Source organism: Jaculus jaculus, chromosome 1, assembly GCF_020740685.1.
Source record: "Jaculus jaculus isolate mJacJac1 chromosome 1, mJacJac1.mat.Y.cur, whole genome shotgun sequence".
Classification (NCBI taxonomy): Eukaryota; Metazoa; Chordata; class Mammalia; order Rodentia; family Dipodidae; genus Jaculus; species Jaculus jaculus.
This window is the reverse complement of record NC_059102.1, coordinates 30,481,716-30,502,799: the sequence shown is the minus strand read 5'-3', so window position 1 is coordinate 30,502,799 and position 21,084 is coordinate 30,481,716. Positions and strand designations below refer to the sequence as shown.

General features: G+C 41.2%; 1 protein-coding gene across 1 annotated transcript in view; it reads right to left on the bottom strand.

Annotated features, from left to right (window-relative positions):
* Cfap43 (cilia and flagella associated protein 43) overlaps nt 1-21,084 on the bottom strand; it is a 105,765-nt gene that overhangs the window by 25,796 nt on the left and 58,885 nt on the right. The window contains exons 17-26 of the mRNA XM_045161221.1: nt 19,304-19,457; nt 16,422-16,520; nt 14,332-14,409; nt 12,724-12,849; nt 11,015-11,119; nt 9,035-9,151; nt 6,255-6,485; nt 3,891-4,097; nt 1,105-1,194; nt 778-858 (exon numbers count right to left, since the gene is read on the bottom strand). Of these exons, the coding sequence (XP_045017156.1) occupies nt 778-858; nt 1,105-1,194; nt 3,891-4,097; nt 6,255-6,485; nt 9,035-9,151; nt 11,015-11,119; nt 12,724-12,849; nt 14,332-14,409; nt 16,422-16,520; nt 19,304-19,457 (1,288 nt within the window). The remainder of the gene's footprint in view (nt 1-777; nt 859-1,104; nt 1,195-3,890; nt 4,098-6,254; nt 6,486-9,034; nt 9,152-11,014; nt 11,120-12,723; nt 12,850-14,331; nt 14,410-16,421; nt 16,521-19,303; nt 19,458-21,084) is intronic.

Here is a 21,084-nt window from a genome sequence, read left to right as displayed (position 1 = left end):
TGGAGATACAAAAGGAAACATATGCTTTAGTGCAGATAGCTACATACGTCATACAGTATAGTAAAGCCTCACAGCTCAGCTTGCATTCAAAAAACTAAAAAGCCAAGGACCATGGCCTTTGGTCAGAGAGTCAGACCATTGTTCTTGGTGTATGACTTCAAAGATGGGGTCACCTGGGGATTGTCCCGACTCTTAGTTGATAGACTCCAATGTGTATTGGAATTGTTATACCTAAAACTCTATCTGAACTATAGGAATACCAACCTCAATGTCATTAAAAAATGTTCCCTGCAGGCTGGAGAGATAGCTTAGTGGTTAAGGTACTTGCCTGCAAAGCCAAAAATACCCAGGTTCAATTCCCAGGACCCACGTAAGCCAGGTGTGTAAGGTGGTGCATGCGTCTGGAGCAGTGGCTGAAAGTTCTGGTGTGCCCATTCTCTCTCTATCTCAAATAAATAAAAATATGTTTTAAATGTTCCTTGGCATTATCTGAACAACTACAGATGAAGTGGTATTCCTGCCATCATTAGAGACCAAGACCACTGTGCTGATGTGTTAGTATTCATTTCTTTCCTTCCTCCCTCCCTTCCTTTTTTATTTTTGTGGTGATGGATAGCAAGTTTCTTGTTTGGCATATTTAAAAGGTACCAGGAAGTTATTGCATATTTGTTGCTACCAAATTTCTAAAACTGAACTTCATAACAGACAAAAATCATGAATTGTAAGTAGTTCTTTCCACCCCACTGCACCATACGTAAAGATGGCCCCAAATCTCACCATTCTCAAAATGTCCTCCTTCTTGACTTCCAGAACACCTCCCATCATGTCCATCAGGCCTCTGAGTCTGGCATCCGAGGCCTGGGAGAGAGCCAGAATCAGAGAGGGTGGCTAAGACAAGGGGTCTGACAGCTGGGGTAGTCTCCCACCTGCTATTAGAATGGCTGCCTTGTAGGGCCAAGGAGGTAGTAGTGATGTAGATGAAATTTACTGAGATCCAAGTTATCTCTGGACCATGATACAACAATGTTGGTTGTTTCTGTGATAAAAAGTAATTATCTCTAAATGAAAGAAGGTCTTGGGTACCACTTGAGTAAAGCCACCTACCCGTGCCTGATGCCACTGTTCCATTTCATGTGCCAAGGTCAATTCTGATTTGGGTTTTTTCCATAGAGTATGATATCTTTGAATTGAAATCTGAAAGAGAAAATAGTTTCCTGGTACTTTTCTTATAAAATCCAAACCAAATTTTCCTACCACATACTTGGAAGAGGTTAAGTGGTATTAAAGGGATGGAAGGGATATTCCAGATTTTCAACCAATTTCCTACTTTGGAATGAGGATAAGGTTTGAAATAAGACTAGATCTTTACTTTTCTGTGAGCTCTCAAATCTTGTCTTTCTCACGAAAGAGCTTCTAATGGAATTTGAAGAAGATTAAAGGAGAAGGGTATGGGCCTCAATGAAGTGTCACCCATGTCAAATGTAAAAGGTCTTAAGAGGTTGGGAGCTTGGGCAGTCAAGGAGCCAAGGGTAGGAAAGTGTGGTCAGAACAGAGAATGGCCAGACAAGGAGAAGGCAAGGAGAGGCAGGCAAAAAGGGCCTGTGGGCTTTGTCCCAAGTGACATGCACAGCCACCATGAGGAAAAGGCAGAGCAAGGGCTTCGTATTTGGTCACTCTTGTGTGTGTAATGTGGGTTAGAGCTCAGGGTAAATGGGGCTGGGGCTTCACTGAGCATACACAATGTGGATGCCAATAAGCAGGGCTCTTTGAGAGAGGGACAGAGTGAGGTCTTCCTTGACACCTTGATCTGGGTCTGGGGCATACAGCAGAGCTCAGGAAAGAATGGCATGCTTAGGTAAGCATAGCAGAGGGCAGAGGACATGAAGTTGTCTTTGAAGCATGATGATTTTTGGACAGCTTTAGGTCTCAACTCTGTTGCTCATGAGCTGAGAGGCTATGGTTTAGCTGCTGAAGGTCTCTGTCTCACTCTCCTCATCTGTAGTGTGGTGTAAGGTTTGCAGCAATAAGGTTTGAAGCTACTTTATAAGCTGGTATAATCATAAATGCACTCTAGTCTTATAGGGTACTTGTGCCTGGTGCCTGGGATCTAGCAGGGACTGGAAGAAATATTTGTTGATGTCTCCTGGCTAGCCCTTATAGTGCTGGAAAGCCCTACTGGAGCAGCCAGAGGACGTCAACAACAGCATGAATATGCAGGGGACCCTGCAAGCTACAAAATCAACCAACCAGACAAGAAGTGCATACTGGTGCAATAGGGACATACAGCCTTTGCAGATAACCAACTGTCCTCTGATTGGACATGAGGCCCACTCAGTGGGACAGAACTCATATCCAGTACTGGAAATCAAGTCAGAATCCCATAGACAGGAAACTCAAAGACTGGAGAGAGGTTGCCACTGCTCTTTAATAAGAAGAGTGAGCTTACATGCCAAAAAGTCTATTACATAACTATGCATACCTCTTTTAACCCAAGGTGCTCTCACTCTTGGTTGTTTTATCTTGCAGATGGCAGAGAAAATGGAGGAAAACCAAGATACATCAACATGACAAGAAAAGAGATGTGCCCACCATGAGATGTACCACCTCTCCCACATCTTGCAGGGCCCAGGAGAACTTGCAGAGGAGGCGGTGGTACTCATTGCTAGCCTGATGACCAGCTCCAGGGTGATGGTGACAGACACTGTGGCCAATCAAAACCACCAAAGTAGAAATCCAGAGGCTACAGAGAACTCAACACTAAATCAAACTGCCAACAGGCCCACTATGGCTTAGGGAACAATGCAGAAGAGGGGTGGAAAGACCCACAGAGTGGGTAGGAACACTCTGAAGCATGGTCGCCCCCTTCCTCACAGAGACAGACAAAGGCCTTCATGACCCCACTAAGGATTGCCCCCAAGGAAATGGGAGTGGGGGCGAGGGGATACAAAAGCTTTGTATAAAATAAAAATTCTTTTAAATACAATTTTTTTTGCCTCAAAGTACTTAAGCTGGTTTTATGTGAGCAAGAGATTTACTTTGTGTATTATCTAGTGTGTGATTTTATTTATTTCTGTTATATTACATGTAGGGCCATTTTCATAGAAGTATATAATGTATTTGAGTATATTCACTTCTGTATCTGCCACTCACCCCTTCATGGTCCTGCCTCTCCCATTAGTCCTTTTTCCTTAAGCAGTTACTTCCACTTTTATATTTTGTACATATATATACACATACATGTATTTATGATTTTATTTATCATATATATATATATATATGAGTTTAACTATTTATATAAATTATAAGACCATATATTGTTTTTTACTTTCAAAAAATGAAATAAGGTCCTATTTAAGCATTTTGAGGTACTTTTCTGGAAACTATTTCTGCGTAGTATTTTCAAGGCTATCCAGCTAGCCTCTCTAGGGTCTATACCACCCAAATGGCCTATGTGCTAGTGGAACTCCATCAGCCTCAGTTGGGCAGCCTGGTGCCCTCCCCAGTACCTGTGCCCATGCGGGCAAGGAGCTACTTCCCAAGCAAGCACGGAACTGGGACTGGGATTCTAATTCAGATGAACAGCTCTTTCTAGTGGGAGATATGAAGTAAAAATTGTTCATACAGAAGTGAACTAAGAGAAGAAGGAAGAAGCCTTCTGACCCCACGAAGCTCCAGTCAGGGGTTCCTGCTTCTGCCTAGACTGAGTCCAACTCTTCCCTGGATTCCATGGGATTCATATGAGAACACTTTGCCATTGTGGAGGCGATGCCACCGCGTCTCTCACTAGTACTACCTGGCGGGCTACCCAATACTGCTGCTTGCAGCGCTGCAGACAAGATCCGTAGAGCGCACCCAAAAGAGCTCCTGAGAAAGAAGGGGTTAGCCAGTACCTCATCGTCGGTCACAACAAGGGTTCTTTCTGGCTTCTCACAGTCTTCAAATACTGGCTGCCAGACTTTTTCTCCCAATTGGAGGTCTGCAATAATTTCTTCAATTCTAACATTTCTTTCTTTCACACGTGTGATTTCAAACTCCTTCTGCTTAAATGCTGTATCAAACTCAGCATTGAAAGCAGTTTTGACTTTGTGAATGATATCCTAAAATATCAACAGGTTACTGAGAACACATCATATTTTATCTCTTTACATGATCCTACATACATTCACCCTTCAAGATCATTCTAGAAATTATCTTTTAAGGTCAAACAAATCTTACCGGATTCCCATTTTTTTAAAAGATTTATATTTATTTATTTACTTATTTGGCAGACAAAGAGAGAGAGAGGGAGGGAGGGAGAGAACAAGTGCATCAGGGCCTCCAGCCACTGCAAATGAACTCCAGACCCCATCTGGATAACGTGGGTCCTGGGGAACCAAACCTGGGTTTGGCTTTTCAGGCAAATGCCTTAACTGCTAAGCCATCCCTCCAACCCAATTCTACCCCCCTTTTTTTTTTTACTGAGTCTTTTGCAGGTTCAGTAATCTATAGTAGCATCCAATCAGGGGTAGAATTAAGGGCCACAGTATAACTGCTATACTATGACCAATTTCTGATTATATGAGTTGTAATCCAGTGTGCAGCAAGGCTTATGATGCTAAGCACTGAAGTGGGTGATAGGTACTTGGAGATCATTGGAAAATTCTTTTGACCTATCTGCATGTTCTTAAAAATTGATAATAAACCGGGAATGGTGGCACATGCCTTTAATCCCAGCACTCGGGAGGCAGAGGTAGGAGGATTGCTGAGAGTTCAAGGCCACCCTGAGACTACAGAGTGAATTCCAGGTCAGCCTGGGCTAGAGTGAGACCCTATCTCACCCCCCAAAAAAAAATTGATAATAAAACATTTAAAAGGTAGCATATGGTAATTAAATATTTCTTCGTTGGAAACTCGATGGGGGAAATATGTAGAAAGGAAGAAATGACCTGTAGAGGGTATTTGGAGAGGATTCTTTATGTACAAGGCCAGGCCACTCTTGGGTAAAAGCCAGCTAGATCAACTGATGCCTACTGTGGCAGCCAGTTCAAGTGGATTGTTCTGACTCAGTCACTAATGTCCCATTTCAGAGTGGCCTGTATATCACCATCCAAGTTCAGTCTTTCAATCTTTGTACTGAAGATTAAAGCATTAAAGCAGGATAGAAAACCCATCTTAACACCTCTTGGGCTGAAGTTACCTCCATATAGGAATAAGGCAGCAAGAAGAGCAGCGTCTGGGGGCTGATTTATCAGGAGTTGAGCAACAAAAAATAACTAAATAGTTCTGAGTATAAATTAGGAGCACAAATCCCAGATGTGGCTGAAGGACTCCAGAGAGTAGGAATAGCTAATGGTAAATTTCACACTGTAATCTCAGTGGTTGCATTTTCTTTTTTTAAATGTGTATTTGTATATGGTGTGCACATGTGTATATATGCATGTTTATGTATGGGTGCATGTATGTGTGTGGGTATGCATGAATGTATGCATGTGCTCATGTGGAAGGTGGAAGTTAGCATTGGATATCTTCCTCCATTACTTATCCCTTATTTTTTTGAGATAGGGTTCCTCATTGAGCCTAGAACTCACCAATTCAACTAGACTAGCTTGCCGGGAAGCCCGAGAGGTCCTCGCATTGTGGATACCCCTGCACTAGGATTATAGCCACATGCTGCCATGATCAGCTTATACTTGGTTCTGGTGGTCTGAACTTGCATGACAACCACTTGGTCCAGTGAGCTATCCTACTCCAGCCAAGTGGGTGAATTTTCAAAAATTTTCAGTACAGTCTTACACACATTTCAGATGTGTGCTGAAATTGACTTGTTTGGTGGAAAGCAAGGAATAGGAGCTTAAAGCCAGTGAGACCTCACATCTTATTCCTGAAATCTCAAGAGAAGAAATTGTATTTCCTTCTGTTATGTAGACAGATGAGCTTTCATGTCTTGACCTTACAAGATCCTAAGTTATGTTTGCATCACTGAGAGGATAGACTTCAGGAGTGTCTCCAAGATGACTAAAAGCTCCCAGCAGAATAATGGCCCATGGTGTCAGCCAGAGGAAAATAGGATGAGAAAACTTGGCATTGCCAAATCCAGTTTGCATGGATGGAAATAACTTTGCACCCAGCTCTACCTAAAAGACACTGATGCTAGTGTGTATGCTTCTCTATTGTATTTAGAGATGTCACTTGACTATCATCAGGTTCCAGTTCTTGAAAGACACCTTCTGGATAGTTTTGGAGATATTTGAGGATAAAGAGAAAAATCTACTCACTTTTAGTAATATAATTTGGTTGACTTTTTCCTCTCTGGAATGAAGTTCCAATTGGCTTGACAATAAAGAGGTATCTACCCCAAATTCAGGACTCAGGCTACCAAGCAGGTAATTGGGCAAGTTAGTATCTTTTGCTATTTTCTCTTCATCTTCATCTTCTTCATCATCCTCTTCATGGTGCTTTTTAACTGAAGTGATAGCAGACTGTACCTCTACAATTTCCTGCCGTAGCTAAGTATAGAAGAAGATGACATGGATATTATACAATAATAAAAATTCTATAAAAGAACAATTTTATGACAACCTAATTATTTCAAAAATCATTATAAGACTTCAAATTATCTTGTCAAGGGTGCATTTCAAAATGATAGAGAGATCCTGAAACTTTTGCAGAAGAGATTAAAGTTTCAGGAGCCAGTAAAAACTGCTTATAAATCAAAAGAATAAAAGTGACCTTTAGTAGCACATAATATTTATGCTTTTGTGTCAGGATGATACCTGATTGAAAATATTCTGAATCTCTCTTGCTACTTAAGCATGAAAAAAATATATGCTTTCTTTATATTTTACCAAAGAACTTGTTCACATGGGATTAGGTGTAGATTAAGATTTAGACATACCTTCTCTGTATGCTTCAGAAAAAGATAGGGTACAAAGTTCTAGTTAGATCAAAGCTACACCAAATGTTACTTTTAACTGCTTTGTAAAAGATTGTTACTTAAAAAATAGCTGGGATTGCTTTCAAACTCTACTTTGGGGGCTGGAGAGATGGCTCAGTGGTTAAGGTGTTTGCCTGCACAGCCTAATCACCAGGGTTCAGTTCCCCAGTACCCATGTAAAACTCAATGCACAAAGTGGCACATGCATCTGGAGTTCATTCACAATGGCTAGAGGCCCTGGTGCATCTCTCTCTCTCTGCTTGCAAATAAATAAATTAATAAAATATATATTTAAAAAACTTGCATCAAATCAGAGTCTACTTCATCTTTGATCAATGAGCTTAAAAATAAATTCTAGTGGTAGAAGAGGGGTGCGTGTGTGGAACAAGACAATTTTTGAGCCAGGTGAGGACAAAAATCCCTTATTTTATGTGTTTTGTATTGTGTTATGTTGTGGTATGTTGTGTTGTGATGTGCTGTGTTGTGTAGTTGTGTGTTGTGGTATGCTGTAGTTTGTTGTGCTATGTTGTGGTGTGTTGTGGTATGGTATGCTGTGTTGTAGTGTGGTATGGTGTGGAGTGGTATGTTGTGGTGTGGTGTGGTGAGTTGTGGTGTGTGTGTGTGTGTGTGTGTGTGTGTATGTGTGTGTGTATATGCTATAGTGAGCATGAAGAGGTCATAGGAAACTTCTGATTATCCGTCTTCTCCTTCCACCTCCTTTGAGGCAGAGTCTTACATTGCTTACCAATGCTTTTCAGCAAGGCTAGCTGGCCACTGAGCTTCTTTGCCTCTGTCCTTGCTGTTAGGTAGGGCTGGATTACAAACGCCTGCCATAACATCCAGATGTTGTAGGTGGGTTCTAGGTTTTTGAACTCAGCTATTCATGCTTGTAAAACAAGCACTTTATCCACTAAACCATCCCTCCAGCTCTTATAATTTTATTTTTAAAATTTTCGAGGTAGGGTCTCACATTAGCTCATGGCTGACCTGGAATTCACTATATAGTCTCAGGGTGGCCACGAACTCATGGTGATCCCCACCTCTGCCTCCCAAGTGCTGGGATTAAAGGCGTGTACCACCATGCCTGGCCCCAGCTCCTGTAATTTAATTTTTTAAAAAAAGCATATCCTACCAGGAGTTCAAGGCCACCGCGAGACTACATAGTGAATTTCAGGTCAGCCTGGACCAGAGTGAGACCCTACCTCGAAAAACAAAACAAACAACAACAAAAAAAACAAGCCAAAAAGCATACCATGAGCTGGGCGTGGTGGTGCACGCCTTTAATCCCAGCATTCAGGAGGCAGAGGAGGAGGATCACCATGAATTTGAGGCTACCCTGAGACTACATAGTGAATTCCAGGTCAGCCTGAGCTACTGTGAAACCCTACCTCGAAAACCAAAAAAAAAAAAAAAAAGGCATATCCTGGGCTAGATAGCTCAGTGGATAATGTACTTGCCAAATTCAGACCCCAGAATCCACATAAAATGCCAGGAGTCATGGTGTCATGTTGTCCTGTTGTGTCTCAGTGCTAGTGTGGTGGGGGACAGGAAATCCTTAAGACTCACTTGCTAGCTAGTGTAATCAAATTGGTGAGCTCTAGGTTCAGCAAGAAACACTGTCTCAAGAAATGAAAGTGGGGAGTGACTGAGGAAGACACCTGACATTGACCTGGCATGGCCTCCACACGCGCTCACACACTTATGCACATATGCATATGTGTGACCACAAGCATATGAACATACACTCCATACATATATACACATGCAAAAAAGCATATCTTCATTTTTGAGGCCTGACAAAATGTTGTATTAGGACATAGGCTCCTTGATTTTTGTATGGATAGAAGATCCTATATTTATTAGAACATATTCTACCAATAAGAAATAAAAATATAAATAAACTTATACTATATGTAAACTTAATATTAAATTATTTCCAAACCTAAATCTGCATGAAAAGGACCCTAAATAAATCATATCATGTGTAAATGCACACATTTTAAAACATTTTTTTGCAGTGTTGGAGATCAAACCAAGAGTCTCAGCATGCTATGTAAGCACTCTCCCATTGAGCTATGTTCCTGGTCCTGAAAACATACACACACACCCTTAAAATTATACCTTAAGACACTCTGCTTCAATCTTCTTTTGCTGCAAAACTTTCTGTAATTCCTCCAGCTCTTCATTGGTGCGTGGTCTCATTGGAAAGTTCTCAACCACACAGGGAATGTGGAAGCTCTGGGTTAAAAAAAAAAAAAAGTTGAAGTAGGTTGATGTTCTTTTAGTTTGATTGTGGGGTATTTGGGGCTCTGGGGGCTTTTTCTCTGATTAAAGTTAATTCAGAGGTTATTATGCCATGAGTGAACTTGACAATGGAAACCTTCATATTTTAAAATGATGTAATGCCATTGATGTTGACATAAGCTTTGCATAAAATATAGTCTGGTGCTGGGGAGATGGCTCAGATAGTAAAGAGCTTGCTTGGGGATCGGAGATAAGATGCCCAGCACCTACATAAAAGCCAGGCCTGGTGGTGCAGGCCTGGAATCCCAGTGCTGCGCAGGTAGAGATAGAGGATCTCTGGGGCATGCTGGCTCTCTAGTCTAGCTCAACTGGTAAGCTTGTGAGGGTCTCTGCTTCAAAAAATAAGGAGGTGGGCTAGGGAGATGGCTTAATGGTTAAGATGCTTGACAGCAAAGTCAAAGGACCCCAGTTAGATTCCCCAGTACCCACGTAAAGCCAGATGCACAAGGTAGCACATGTGTCTGGAGTTCATTTGTAGTGGCTAGGAGCCCTGGCATACCCATTCTCTGACTCTATCTTTCTCTCTCAAATACATAAACAAACAACATATTAAAAAATAAGGTGGAGAGTGATTGAGGAAGATGTTCAACACCTCTGGCTTGCACATGAATGTTCACAGGCATGTACAACAACCTACACATGTATGCTCACATGCATACAAACACACACACACACGCACACACATACACATGCAAAATAAAAATAATACTGTGCTTTTCTGAATGATTTAATTCTAGTACAATGGTTCTCAAGTAGAAATGATTTTGCCCACTCTCACCCTCCCAGACATCTGGCAGCATCTGGGGACTTTTTCTTATTGCTGATACTGGTGTTTGTTGGGGGAATGTTATTGTGTAGTAGACAGAAGCTAAGGATATTGCAAAGCGTCCTGTAATGCCTATGACAGCCCCTGAAACAAAGAATTACCCACCTAAAATGTGCCATTCTTAGAAAAGCCTGTCCTAGAGCAATACTCAGTCACTCAAATCAATAATCCAAATGAGGTGAAGGGGGAGTGAAATATTTGGCAAAAAAAAAAAAAAATGTGCCGTTGATAGTTACCGGAGACCACAGGCTTAAACCTAAATGGTTGGTTATTGTATATACAGGAGAGAATGAAAAGAACTCCTCAGGACATGTGAACGGAGGTAGAGGTGTAAATGCAAACAATATTGCTTATATTTTTAGCCTGTGTGGAACACGAGTAAGATGACTTTGGGGAGTAGACAGATATTAAGACCCAGACACAAAGAGCTTCACAGAAGACAGAAGAGGTGTGGAAATCAACCTGAAATGATGCTGGTTTAGAAGCACATGGAGACTGGGCAGAGAGAAAAATGAATTAAAAGGTGACATCTAGGTGGGGTGCAGTGTGGCAAGTAGCAAGGTATGCGTTGAATACTTTGCTGTGTGTGGATTTTTTAATTTTATCTATTTAAGGCAGAGAGAGAAAGTAAGATAGATCAATGATAGATAGATGATAGATAGATAGATAGATAAATGATAGATAGATAGATAGACAGACAGACAGACAGACAGACAGACAGACAGACAGACAGATAGATAGATAGATAGATAGATAGATAGATAGATAGAGGAAATGGGCATGCCAGGGCCTTGAGCCACTGCAAATGAACTCCAGATGCATGCAAGAATCAAACTTGGGTCCTTTGGCTTTGCAGGCGTGCTCCTTAACTGCTAAGCCATCTCTCCAGCCTGGATTTTCTCTTTTGGAAGCATTATGCCATGTAACATTCAATGAATGTTGTCATCGGTCAAGACTCAAGTGCCTGTTACCTTCAGTGCACGACCCTTCACAGCCATGGAGTTCCAGCACTCTTCCTTGATGATCTCTGTCAAGTAGCTCTTGGCTAAGTTATACATCTCTGCATCCTTTCTTATCTTGAAAAGAACAAATGAAGGGGAAAGGCAAAATGAAAATGTGGCTGCTTAGAAAAAAAACCATTTGTAAACGCCCCGACTCGTCAGAGCTGAACACTTACTGGGAGGACTGGACTGTCTTCCACCAGCGCTATGAGCAGCCCTTCACTGGAGTGAATGCCTGGGGCCCAGCCTAATCTCTGAGGAAGCTTGCATTCCCTGCCTTCACGACTGGAGTCCCAACACACACACAAAGTGTGGACAGATTCCTCACTGTGGTCAACAGGCTGACTGGTACCCACAGACTCAAGGGAAATGAGACCATGCATCATGCCTGCTATTTTGTCAGAGGGGTTTGCAATTCATACTTACACAATACATAACTGATAACTGAATGCTGGCTTCACACTCTGGCCAATTTATATTAAAGTGCCAGTTTGTGGCCTCTGTTGGGAATCGACTTAATTCTCTAGTTATTTATGTCTAAAATAAAAAGAATTCCTACTACTTATTTTTTACACTTAGAGGCATATGTGTTACTTCAATTAGTTTTATTTGCTGCTGTCATCTACATGTAGGTAAGTGTCCCTCTGCAAGAGTCTGCCAAAAGACCTGGTATGAGAGGGGAACCCAACCATCCATAGTCTTTTGAACTCTTTCCAGAACTTTTGCTGCATTTCCCTTTTATGGCAGGATTAGCAAACTACCTATAAATAATCTTTCAGATCCTAAAATTGTTTTACTCTTGTAAGTGCATACATGAGGTGCATGTGTGTGTGTGCATGTTCATGTGCATGTGGGAACATATGTGCTTATATGTATGTGAGTACATGTGTGCATGTGCATGCTTGTGTGGAGAAACCAGAGGTCAATCCTGGGTCTGGTTTTTTGAGATGAGGTCTCTCATTGTCCTGGTACTTACTAATTAGGCTAGACTGGCTAGCCAGTGAGCTCTAGGAATTTGCCTATCTCCACCTCCCCAGCACTGAAATTACAGGCATGTGTTGCCATTCTAGGGTTTGTTTTTTTTTTTTACATGGGTATTGGGGATCAAACTCAGGTCCTCATGCCTACAAGGAAAGCATTTTATCCACTTGAGCTATCTTTCCCTCCCTATTACATTTTTTATTTATGCTTTATTCATCTTCTAATATAACGACTTTAATATACATTTCATGACTATGTTTAATTTGTATTTTATTTCTTTTTGATTATGACCCATTGAATTAATGGTGAACCATTGTCAGAACTGCCTGAGTCCCCAGTGTGTTCAGACCTCCTTGCTCCACTGGTCCAGCCCTTTGACCAACAGGTTAGTGTCCAGATAGCTATTCTTGAGTTTGTTTTTTTTCTCTATTGTTGGGACCCTGACTGGAGCTGGCCAGTAACTCAGGATCTTTAGCATTGGGATCCCTTACTGAGAGGTACAGCTGACTCTTTCTAGGGTCTAATGTTCTGTCCCCAAACATGCTGAAAGCCACCTGGGTTCATGGTGCCAGCTGCTAATCCAGGGCTAATGTTTTTCCCAAAGCCCAGAGCCCAGGCAAAATACAGCACAAGGGAAACTTAGGTGGGAAGAGTCTGTCTCTGTACCAGGTTTTCATTGTCTGCTTGGGTCCTCATACCTTTGCCACCTCCTCTTCACTCTCATCATGAAGCCTTTCCAGCTCATCAAGGTCCAGGCTAAATTCATGTTGCCCCAATTTTGCTATATTATTTAATTCTTCATTGTCTTCCATCATCTTCGTAATCTGAATTTTGAAATAAGAAAGGATGATAACTCAAGAACTGATCTTTAAAGAAATGGTTTTCTTAGTCTCTTTCAGACAATAGTCAATAAAAATAGGTGGTCCATTTATCTAAATGTGCTGCTGAGTAAAGGATCAGTTACAGACTTATTGTGGTTATTGAAGTTTTAAAGTTTGACCTTTTAGAGCTCATTCATCCAATAGCAAACACCACAGGAACATGTATGCTTGTCACAAGCTGGTTTTAAAATTCAAATGGCAAAGTTAATGTCCACAAAAAATTTTTTTTAAGAATAGCAAAGGGAGGAGTAATCTCAGTATGCAAAAATACATTAAACAGCTCTAATAACCAAATAATTTGATATTGGTTCAGGTAAAGATCAGCACTCCCTTGCAAAAAAGAGACCCTGCAAATCTGTGGAAAAAGGGTGACAAGTTCAATTTATAAAGCACGGGGGTAAGGATGGATATTTATCTGAAAAAAGTAACTTAGATACATACTTTATTATATTCACAAAAGTAAAATGCAGGAGTAATACAAGGATATTAGAGGAAGATATGTGAAACTTGGGAAGGTTTTTACTTTTAGTTTTTAGACAGTATTTCACCATGTTGACTAGACTGATCTCCAGCTCCTGAGCACAAGTGATCCTCCTCCCTTAGGCTCCAGAGCAGATGGAGCCACAGGCATACATTTCATGCTCAGCTTTTTAAAAATATATTTTTTATATTTTAAAATATATTTTATTTATTTGAGAGGGAGAGAGAGAGAAAGAAAAAGAATGGGCACGTCAGGGCCTCCAGCCACTGCAAATGAGCTCCAGATGCATGTGCCCCCTTGTGCATCTGGCTTAAGTGGGTCCTGGAGAATCAAACCCTAATCCTTTGGTTTTGCAGGCAAACATCTTAACCAGTAAGCCAACTCTCTAGCCCCTCATGCCCAGATTTTGGAAGGATTTTTAAAGCCAGATGCAAAGGGCAAATGCTATAAAGAAAAGAATATCCTAGACCATGCTTCAACTTTAGTTTTACATTTAAATAGGCATGTTATTAAAAGTTAAGATGTAAGATAGAATATATTACCTATAGGTTGAATCACTGCCTCAACCATTTTTGTAGGATAAACTATATGAAATATCACTTATGTAATTTTATATTCTGTAAAATATCAGTCTTATCTAATTATAATAACTACCTCTAGATTTGTCTTAGATACACCCCATGCTCTTTTTCTTTGCCACCTGAATGGGATAAGACTGAGAAAGGAAACCTTGGGAGGCATGTGTTGAAGATGGCAGGGTCTCTAGCAGCCCTGTTCTTGGTGACCAAGAAAAGAGAGAACAGAGCAACTGACCTGAATAATGACTCAGGTCTTACATGAAAATAAAATAATCTCCTCATGACATTGTGTTAAGCAAAATGAAATTCAAAAGTAATTTTAGATGGAGGACTGATGCATCTAAGCATAACAATCACAACACTTACAGTTTTTGTAAGTTCTTTGATTCTGGTCTTTATCTCCTTCCTTATATTTGAAAACAGTGTAACCTCATTTTTGATGGCCTAAAATGGAGCAAATATATCACTTAACAGAGCAAGAGAAAATGACAGGGAAAGATGGCAGATCCTTTGATACCCACATTGATAGCATTTCTCTTTGAGAGAGAAAGAGAATGAGAGCACCAGGGCCTTCTGTCAGGAGCTGCAGCTGCTCTTTGACCTTGGGAACTAAGGGTGTTCTCTTGTCTCTTAATACAAAGGAGATCTCATGATCTGTAGCTGCTCTTTGACCTTGGAAGCTAGGGTGATCTCTAATCTCCTAATCTCCTGATCCTAAAGCATTGTTTCGTATACAGCCTAGATAGAGTAAGCTCCTGATCCTAAAGCATTGTTTAGTATGCAGCCTAGATAAAGTGAGTGCCTGATTCTAAGGCATTGTTTAGTATACAGCCTAGGTGCAGTGGGCGCCTGATAGAGGGATTAACATACGACCCTGGTTAAACTGATCTTAGGCATGTAAGCATTGTCAAAAAAGTTCTGTCTTCTATATATAAGCTATGTCTGCCTGAATAAATCTCGAGGCCTTTACAAACAACTAGCATGGTCTCCTTCTTGTGTCTGTTTGCCTTCTCCCATTCCAGTTAACTTCCCCTTGGGTCCTTGTTCAACTCCTCGCTGGCCGGGGAAGCCTTCAGCCACTGCAAATGAATTCCAGGCACATGTGCCACCTTGTGCATCTGGCTTATGTGGGTCCTGGGGAATGGAACATGGGTCCTTTGGCTTTTAAGGCAAGTGCCTTAACCACTAAGCAATCTCTCCAGCCCTAAAATAGTTTTGAAGTAAGATTGATTAAATCTAATGGTATTCATAAATGACCACTGAGGCAACCTGAAACTCATGTTAATTACATAGCCAGTGGGAAGAAAATAACGAATGAAAGACTCAATAGTTGAATAACTGAAGGAAAATGAATGTGCCCTTGGTGAACTAAGTCGCCAGGTAGAGTTCAGACGTGAGTTGCCATTAGTCTGCCTCCTGTGTCACCCTCTTGTCATCTTAAGCCACGACCTCTCTCTCTTCTTCTGTTCCCTCAAAACTCACTCCACAATGGGGCATTACAGCTCATTTCTTGCCTTGGCTTCACTGGATACTTAAATTGGACTTTATGTGAACCTGAGTATGATTAATTCTTTTATTTTATATTATTTATTTATTTATTTGAGGGGGGGAAGAATGGGCACACCAGGGCCTGCAGCCATAGCAAATGAACTCCAGATGCATGTGCCACCTTGTGTATCTGGCTTACGTGGGTCCTGGGGAATTGAACCAAGGTCCTTTGGCTTTGCAGGCAAATGCCTTAACCACGAAACCATCTCTCTAGCCCCTAAGTATGGTTCTTTTTAAAATATTTTTTATTTTTATGTATTTATTTGAGAGCAACAGAGAGAGAGAGAGAGAATGGGCACACCAGGACCTCCAGCCACTGCAAACAAACTCTAGACATGTGCGCCCCCTTGTGCATCTGGCTAACATAGGTCCTGGGGAATTGAGCCTTGGACGGGAGTCCTTAGGCTTCACAGGCAAGTGCTTAACCACTAAGCCATCTCTCCAGCCCAGTATGATTCTTTTTTGAAAAAAATATGTTATTTACTTGCAAGGAGAGAGAGATGGGGAGGCGGTGGGAATAGGCACATCAGAGCCTCCTGCCACTGTAAGCAAACTTCAGATGCATGGCTACTTTGTGCATCTTGCTTTATGTGGGCAATGAAGAATCAAACCTGGGCCTTCAGGCTTTGCTAGCAAGTGCCTTTAATTGCTGAGCCATCTCTCCAGCCCTTAAGTACAATTCTTAAAGCTTGTCTAAATAATCTAAAAGACTGGGCTGGGTTTAGGTGTATATTTACTCTCAGGAAAGTTACTTGTACAATGTAATACACTGCCAAAAAATGTCTCATTCAATCTTATAATTTTCTTCTATTTTCCATATCTAGTTGGCACACCACAGGGCATTATTTCATACCTAATTGGCATACCACAGAACATTATTTCAAACCTTTCCCACATTTTATACATACCTCTTGGCTCTTTTGATCCATCCAGGAAAGTTCCTTCTTCGAAAGAGGGGTGGCTAATTCCTCTTGTGATGAGTCATAATTTAACTTATTCCCAGAGAGCTTAGAAAGAGACAGATAATTCTTTAAAATTCATCAAGTTCTCCTCCCACCTCTCTTCACATCGCTGCACTGAATCCCTTCACATTGTGTTTAAAAAATAACACCGGGGCTGGAGAGATGGCTCAGCAGTTAAGGCACTTGCCTGCAAAGCCTAACAACCTAGGTTCAGTTCCCCAGTACCTACATAAAGCCAGATGCACAAAGTGGTGTATGTATCTGGAGTTTGTTTGCAGTGGCTAGAGGCCCTGGCATGCCCAGTCTCTCTCTCTCTCTCCTCTGTCTCTGTATGTGTCTGTTTCTCACTGCTTGCAAATAAATAAATTAAAAAACCCAGACATTTGTCTGCCCAAAGTGTAACCTTTTATTAATTCAATTCCTTTGAGCCTGTCCTTATCACAGGAATAAAACAATTCTAAAGTAGAGTAAAATGACTTGATATGAAGTAAAACTGCTTCTCTGTTTCAACCTAACTGCTACTTTGCAAGTGACTAAGTAATTGAGAAAGAAGAAATGATCACACAGCTCACACCATAGCTGGATGACGCTTGCTTCTTTCCTGTGACTGGACCAGGTGCTCCTGCCCAGCAAGGGCTGTGTGCCATTTGTGCTTAGGATATTATTTGTTCCCTTCTCCTGGAAGAGTTTACATTCCCCCATCTCCCTGTGGCTCTCTAGAAGTAGTCCTCACCCGGTCCCTCTGCTTCTCTACATTTATTCACGCATCATGACCTTCCCTAGTTTTGTGCCTTTGAATTCAATTCACCTGCCCTTAACTTTCAGACAAGATCAGGCACCTTCAGGGTGGTATGGCCATAGTGCCTTTGATTTTCAATTCAACATGTCCAGTCCTCATCTCTCCCCAAAACACAAGGTTCATCTATCCACTGGACTGGCTGGTATTTATACTTGGATGTTGAACAGGTTTTCAAGCCCAGCCTGGGGAAAACTGACTTCAGATCTGGCTTTGTCCCTGTGAGCTGCTGGCACCCTGACAGTCCCCCAATCCCACACACGGTGCCAACTACACAGCTGTTAAGAGGAGTCTTTAAGGGTTGTGTGGCCAGTTCATCTGACCAGAAACATTCCCTCCTGGACTCAAGGTGGGAGTCTTATGAGACTCAGGTGGTTGAGGAAGGCTGGAGAAAGCTGAAACTTATAAGATGCACCCCCCCGCCCCATTATGGAAGCAGTGGATAACTGCTGGTGGAGAGACTTGGACCAGGCAGATGGCCTACAAGCTTGCAGTTAGCTCCAGAGGTGTAGTTTCCATGTCATGCTACTGAGGTTGCCATGGGCTTTTTCTGTCATGCAGCTGCCTTTGAGTCACCCATGTGCTTCTGTAAGTGACCTCCAAGAAACTCACTGGCTCACCAAGTTGGACTTTACTATGACTGTTTCTTTGATCTATTGCTAGTGCCCTATTTGGGGTGAACAGATGTTTGTTCACATCTCCCCAAGTTGATACAAGTCGTCCTTGACTCTATTCTGCTCCATGTCTACCCCTTGGAAAGTTCTACCCATTTTACTTCTGGAATCAACCTGGAACCCACCGTTTGTCTCCTCCCCAGCCCCCATTCTCCATCACCCCATCACTGTCACCTGCACCTCTATCACAGCCTCCTAAATTGTCTCCCTGAGCCTACTCCATCCCCTACTGGAAACATTCGCCACTCAGCAGCAAGTGACCAGGTCAAAATGAGAAATGTGGTCTTACTAAGCCTCTGCTGAGAACACTTCAAGATATCCTTATCACATCAAAATAAAACCAGAAGCTCTCCCTGTTTATAAAGCCTGTCTTTCCCTATTTCTTTCCTACCTCGAGGACTTCTTTTCTGCCTACTTCAAGTGCACACAGCTGCGCTAAGTCCTCACGTGTGGGCCAAGCCCTTTGCCCCTGGACTCCGAGCTCTTTTGTGCTCACCACTGTAAGTCTTTACAAGACTCTGCGCTCTTTTGGTTCATATCTCAGTTTACGGAGAGGCTGTTATGTCATTTTTCATTAATGTGTCTTTATTCAAATTTGTTTTATAATATTTTATTCACTAAACAACACCTTTCCTTATGTATTTAACTTTTTTTTTTTATCCAGCTCTCTGCATACCATCAGCCCCTTTAGAATGCAAACACCATAACAACATTAATTTCTCTCTTGTTCATTTTAGGTTATATCTATCCTAACATTTTGAGGTGCCAATAAAGATTTGTTGAGTGAATGAGTGTTTTTATTTTTATTTTTTCTAGCCAGAGACTTGACTTCTTAAATTGTGAACATGGCATGAAAGTATAGAGAGATAGTTTGGGGTGAGTGAAAGCATGTAAGCATGAAAACTTCAGTTCAGGTCTCCAAAACCTATGTAAAAGCAGGGTGTGGTCTCTCAGAAAATAAAGCGGAGAGCGATTGTCCCTAGTGATGACTTCTGGCTTCTACAGGAATGCATTCATAAATACTTGCTTCCACCTACCCACCCATATATACTCACATGCATGCACACCACACGTGCATACACATACACAAAAAGAGAGAAAGAGATCGTTTTGAACAACCACTAGTATTAGTAAAAGATTTTTTTTTTTTTTGAGCAAGTCCAGATCTTACACTATGGTCTAAATAAGACCTGATATGTAATGTTTTTGACCACTTTGAAAAAAACTGTATGTTTTCTTTCAGATGTAGTTTATATTCTATTTGAAAAAAATCATTATTAAATATGTACTTAAAGAAAACAACATGATTCTGTATGATTTATTAAAAAAAAAAAAAAAAGAGCAAGCAAGCCAGTTACGTCAGTCTCAGCGGGATGTTCAGCATCACTTTCCACATCTGCGTGCACTAATGAAGATAAGTATTCAGTCTCCGTCTGCATTGTGCTGACCAAAGCAGTTACTAGTTTCTGGCAATGTTCAATGTTTTCATTTGCAAAGTTTGCTCCAAGTCGCCTACATTAATTAAAAGAAAGAAAGGAAGGAAGGAAGGAAGGAAGGAAGGAAGGAAGGAAGGAAGGAAGGAAGGAAGGAAGGAAGGAAAAAGAAAGAAAGAAAGCTATAAAATCATAATAAAAATTGCATTTAGTAATTCCAGATATCTACACAAAGAAATATGAGGACAATGCTCCACAGTGCCCTTAAGTTATTAGGCCTTGACTTCTAGAAGAATCCTTTCATGGGCTCCAAAACAAGACTCATTGCTTTTCTAGGATGATCTCTCCTCATGTTGCCTTGTATTCATAGCCAGCATGGCCTTTAGTCACTTTAAAGAAGGACCACTGTTCCCATGGAGCCCCAGAATGCACCAGATATCGAGCTGTTTCATATGCTTGAGCTCTTTATAGCACTCAGCCTCTATGGTCCACCTCATAGGGCTACTTCTGTGCAACACCCTGGGATATCTTTGGGGACTGGTTAGCATTACTGTGAGAGCTTGGGAAAACATATTCCTAGGCTTATCTGCAGACATTCCAAAGCACAAAGTCTGGATGAGGCCCCCGCAAAATCATTTCTAACAAGTTCATAGAAATTACAGGCCCTTTGCCCCCTTGAATAACATCATTATAGATGCCAAAGACCATAGGCTCATAGGCCTTGGTTTCAAATACAGCTTTGTTAAGCATGGAAGTAACCGATGGATGGAAGTGTTCTTCCTTCTACATATAGGGCTCCTGCATTTTTTTGCTATAGCCTGTGATGTTATTTCCTTACTGCTTATAAAGGGTATATTGGGGCCTATTTAATAAATACAAGTTTAGATTTTACTCAGGATTCCTGAATGGTATAAAAATAGGCGTGGATGATATTTCAAGTGAGACTTTGAAATAAGCAGTTACCAAATTGTTATAATATAAAATCTTCAAATATTGAAAATTCTCATACCATTATCAAGAAGGGTAAGTTTTCAAAATCTTTTTGTTTCCCTCTCCCTCCCTCTCTCTTTTTCTCTCTGTTTTCATATGTGAATGAGCACACGGGGGCCTCTTGCCACTGCAAACTAACACCAAACATTTGCTCCACTTTGTGCCTCTGCTTTACTTGGGTGAATCCTGGCCAGCAGGCTTTGCAAGCAAGAGCCTTTAATTGCTGAGCCATCTTCCCAGCCAAAACACTTAAGTTTTATTGCTTTTTGAGTCACAGGAGGCACCAGGAAATAGTAGTGTTAAAATGCACTTCACACTGGTGATTTGTGCCTATCAGCATGTGGAACAAGACAGCATACAAAATCTGGGCTGTCATCCTGGGTCACCTTCACACTCTCTAAAGCCCTGCTATTATCTGCATGTTAGGGTAGGGTTTGTTTATTTCATATCTTATTTTAGTCTAAACAAACTTAATCTGAATAATTTAATAAATCTGTTTTAGCTTTTTCAAGATAGGGTCTCACTCTAGCCCAAGCTGACCTCAGACTCACAGCTTTCTTCCTATCTCAGCCTCCTGAGTGCTGAGACTAAAAGTGTGCTAATTTACTATCTTTTAAGCAGATCTATAAAAGTGAACATACATATAACACACATACAACGCATGTGCCATAGTTCTTGGGGTTAAATAGGAGCTTTTAAAGTCTAATGCTCACGGT